Source organism: Gekko japonicus, unplaced genomic scaffold (genome assembly GCF_001447785.1).
Source record: "Gekko japonicus isolate JY-2015 unplaced genomic scaffold, Gekko_japonicus_V1.1 scaffold2015, whole genome shotgun sequence".
NCBI lineage: Eukaryota > Metazoa > Chordata > Lepidosauria > Squamata > Gekkonidae > Gekko > Gekko japonicus.
The window spans coordinates 262,505-264,644 of NW_015160281.1; the positions used below are offsets into that span (position 1 = coordinate 262,505).

General features: G+C 52.7%; 1 protein-coding gene across 1 annotated transcript in view; it reads right to left on the reverse strand.

Annotated features, from left to right (window-relative positions):
• TKTL1 (transketolase-like 1) overlaps positions 1-2,140 on the reverse strand; it is a 23,219-nt gene that overhangs the window by 12,182 nt on the left and 8,897 nt on the right. Inside the window, exons 8-9 of the mRNA XM_015415454.1 lie at positions 1,147-1,311; positions 896-1,052 (exon numbers count right to left, since the gene is read on the reverse strand). Coding sequence (XP_015270940.1) covers positions 896-1,052; positions 1,147-1,311 — 322 coding nt within the window. The remainder of the gene's footprint in view (positions 1-895; positions 1,053-1,146; positions 1,312-2,140) is intronic.

The window sequence follows — 2,140 nt, forward strand, 5'->3', positions numbered from 1 at the left end:
CAACCAGTTCCTCTGGAGGGCCAGCAGCAGGGCAGAGAGGCCGAGGCCTTCCCCTGACAAGAACCTCAGAAGAGCCCTGCTGGGTCAGACCAGTGAGGGTCCATCTAGTCCAGCATCCTGCCTCACACAGTGGCCAGCCAGTTCCTCTGGAGGGCCAAAAACAGGGCAGAGAGGCCGAGGCCTTCCCCTGATTAGAGCATCAGAAGAGCCCTGCTGGGTCAGACCAGTGAGGGTCCCTCTAGTCTAGCATCCCACCTCACACAGGGGCCAGCCAGTTCCTCTGGAGGGCCAATAACAGGGCAGAAAGGCCGAGGCCTTCCCCTGATAAAGACATCTAGCAGTACGATTCAGAGGCTGACTGCCTCTGAATGTGGAGGTTCCCTTTAGCCACTGATCGGCCTCTCCTCCATGAATCAGTCTGATTCTCTTTTAAAGCTGCCTGTGCCTATCGCCATCACTACATTCTCTGGCAGAAAATTCCACATGTTTTCACCTATGAACCCAAGAGCAGCCATGTTGGATCCAGGGTAGCATCCTGCTTCTAACAGTTGCCGGACAGATCCAGCAGGGAGAAGATTGGATTTATACCCTGCCCTTCACTACCCAAAGGTGTCTCAGAGTGGCTTACGAACTCCTTTCCCTTACCTTCCCCACAACAGACACCCTGTGAGGTAGGTGGGGCTGAGAGAGCTCTGACAGAAACTGCTCTTTTCAAGGACAGCTCTGATAGAACTATGGCTTGCCCAAGGTCATCCAGCAGCAGTATGTGGAGGAGTGGGGAATCAAACCCGGTTCTCAGTTTGGAGTCTGCACACTTAACCACAACACCAAACTGGCGCCCACAGGCCTGTTTGGTTCCCATTCTGAAATCCTCCCGTGGACGAGGTCAACCTACCGATAGAGCAGCCGCTGTGAGAGCCGCAGAGATTGATGTCGGTCTGCGAGATGGCCCCCATGCGGATGTGGTCGAAGGCCCGGGTGAAGAAGGCGGCAAAGGTACTGGCAAATGCTACGGTGCGGCCCCTCGCGGCACAGCCCAGAGCCACGCTGACCTGTGGCAGAGGACCAAGGCATGTTGGTGTGTCGCTGCAAGTGTTATTTCACCGGAGAACCACCCACCTCTTCCGTTTCCCACCCGAGACTCACCATGTTCTGCTCAGCGATGTAGCACTCAATGTAGCGCTCGGGATGGGCCTGCTTGAAGAGCTCCGCGAACGTGGAGTTCTTGGTGTCGCCGTCCAAGGCCACCACCCGATCGTTGGCGCTCCCCAGCTTTGCCAGGGCCAAACCGTAAGCCTTGCGGGTGGCCATCTGAGGAACGGGAAAGCCTGGTCATGCCACAGTCCACTGGGAAGCACCCGGGACTAGCCAACAAGAGGATGAGACACACCAGCGGCCAACTGGCGGACACTGAAGTCCAGAGAACAAGAGGAAAAAAAGCCGTATACATGCACTAAATAATGCAAACACGATACTGTATTTGTGAATAATAATAATAATACATTGCAAAATTGTGTAAAAAATTTAAATGAAAGAGAGGTCCAAAATTTTCTGGACGATCCAGTCGTTTCGAAGGTCATCATCTGAACTGGACCATACACATCAGTTGTCTCCTAGTTTCCATCTGTTGTTGAACAAGAATAGCAATATATACAATACTTCCAAGGTTTTAAAAAGGTAAAGGTTCCCTTGCTCGAAAGCCAGTCGAATCCGACTCTAGGGTTACGGTGCTCATCTCCGTTTCCAAGCCGAAGAGCCAGTGCTGTCCGAAGACGTTTCCGTGGTCATGTGGCCGGCATGACTAAACACCAAGGCGCACGGAGCGATGTTCCCTTCCCACCGAAGTGGTCCCTATTTATCTATTTGCAATTTCTTGATTTTGAACTGCTAGGTTGGCAGGAGCTGGAACTAGAGACGGGAGCTCACTCCGTCATGCGGCACCCGGGTCTCGAACTGCTGAACTACCGACCTTCCACAGCCTGCAGTTCAGCGTCTTAACCACTTGAGCCACCGCAGCTCCAAGGTTTTATTGTAGCATAATTCTGCAAGCAATCAACATTTTTTGTCTGGAATTAAGGTTGCGATTGAAGACGAGCCCTCTAAGCTTGAGTTTCGTCAACTCAATGTTTTGGCCCGCTCT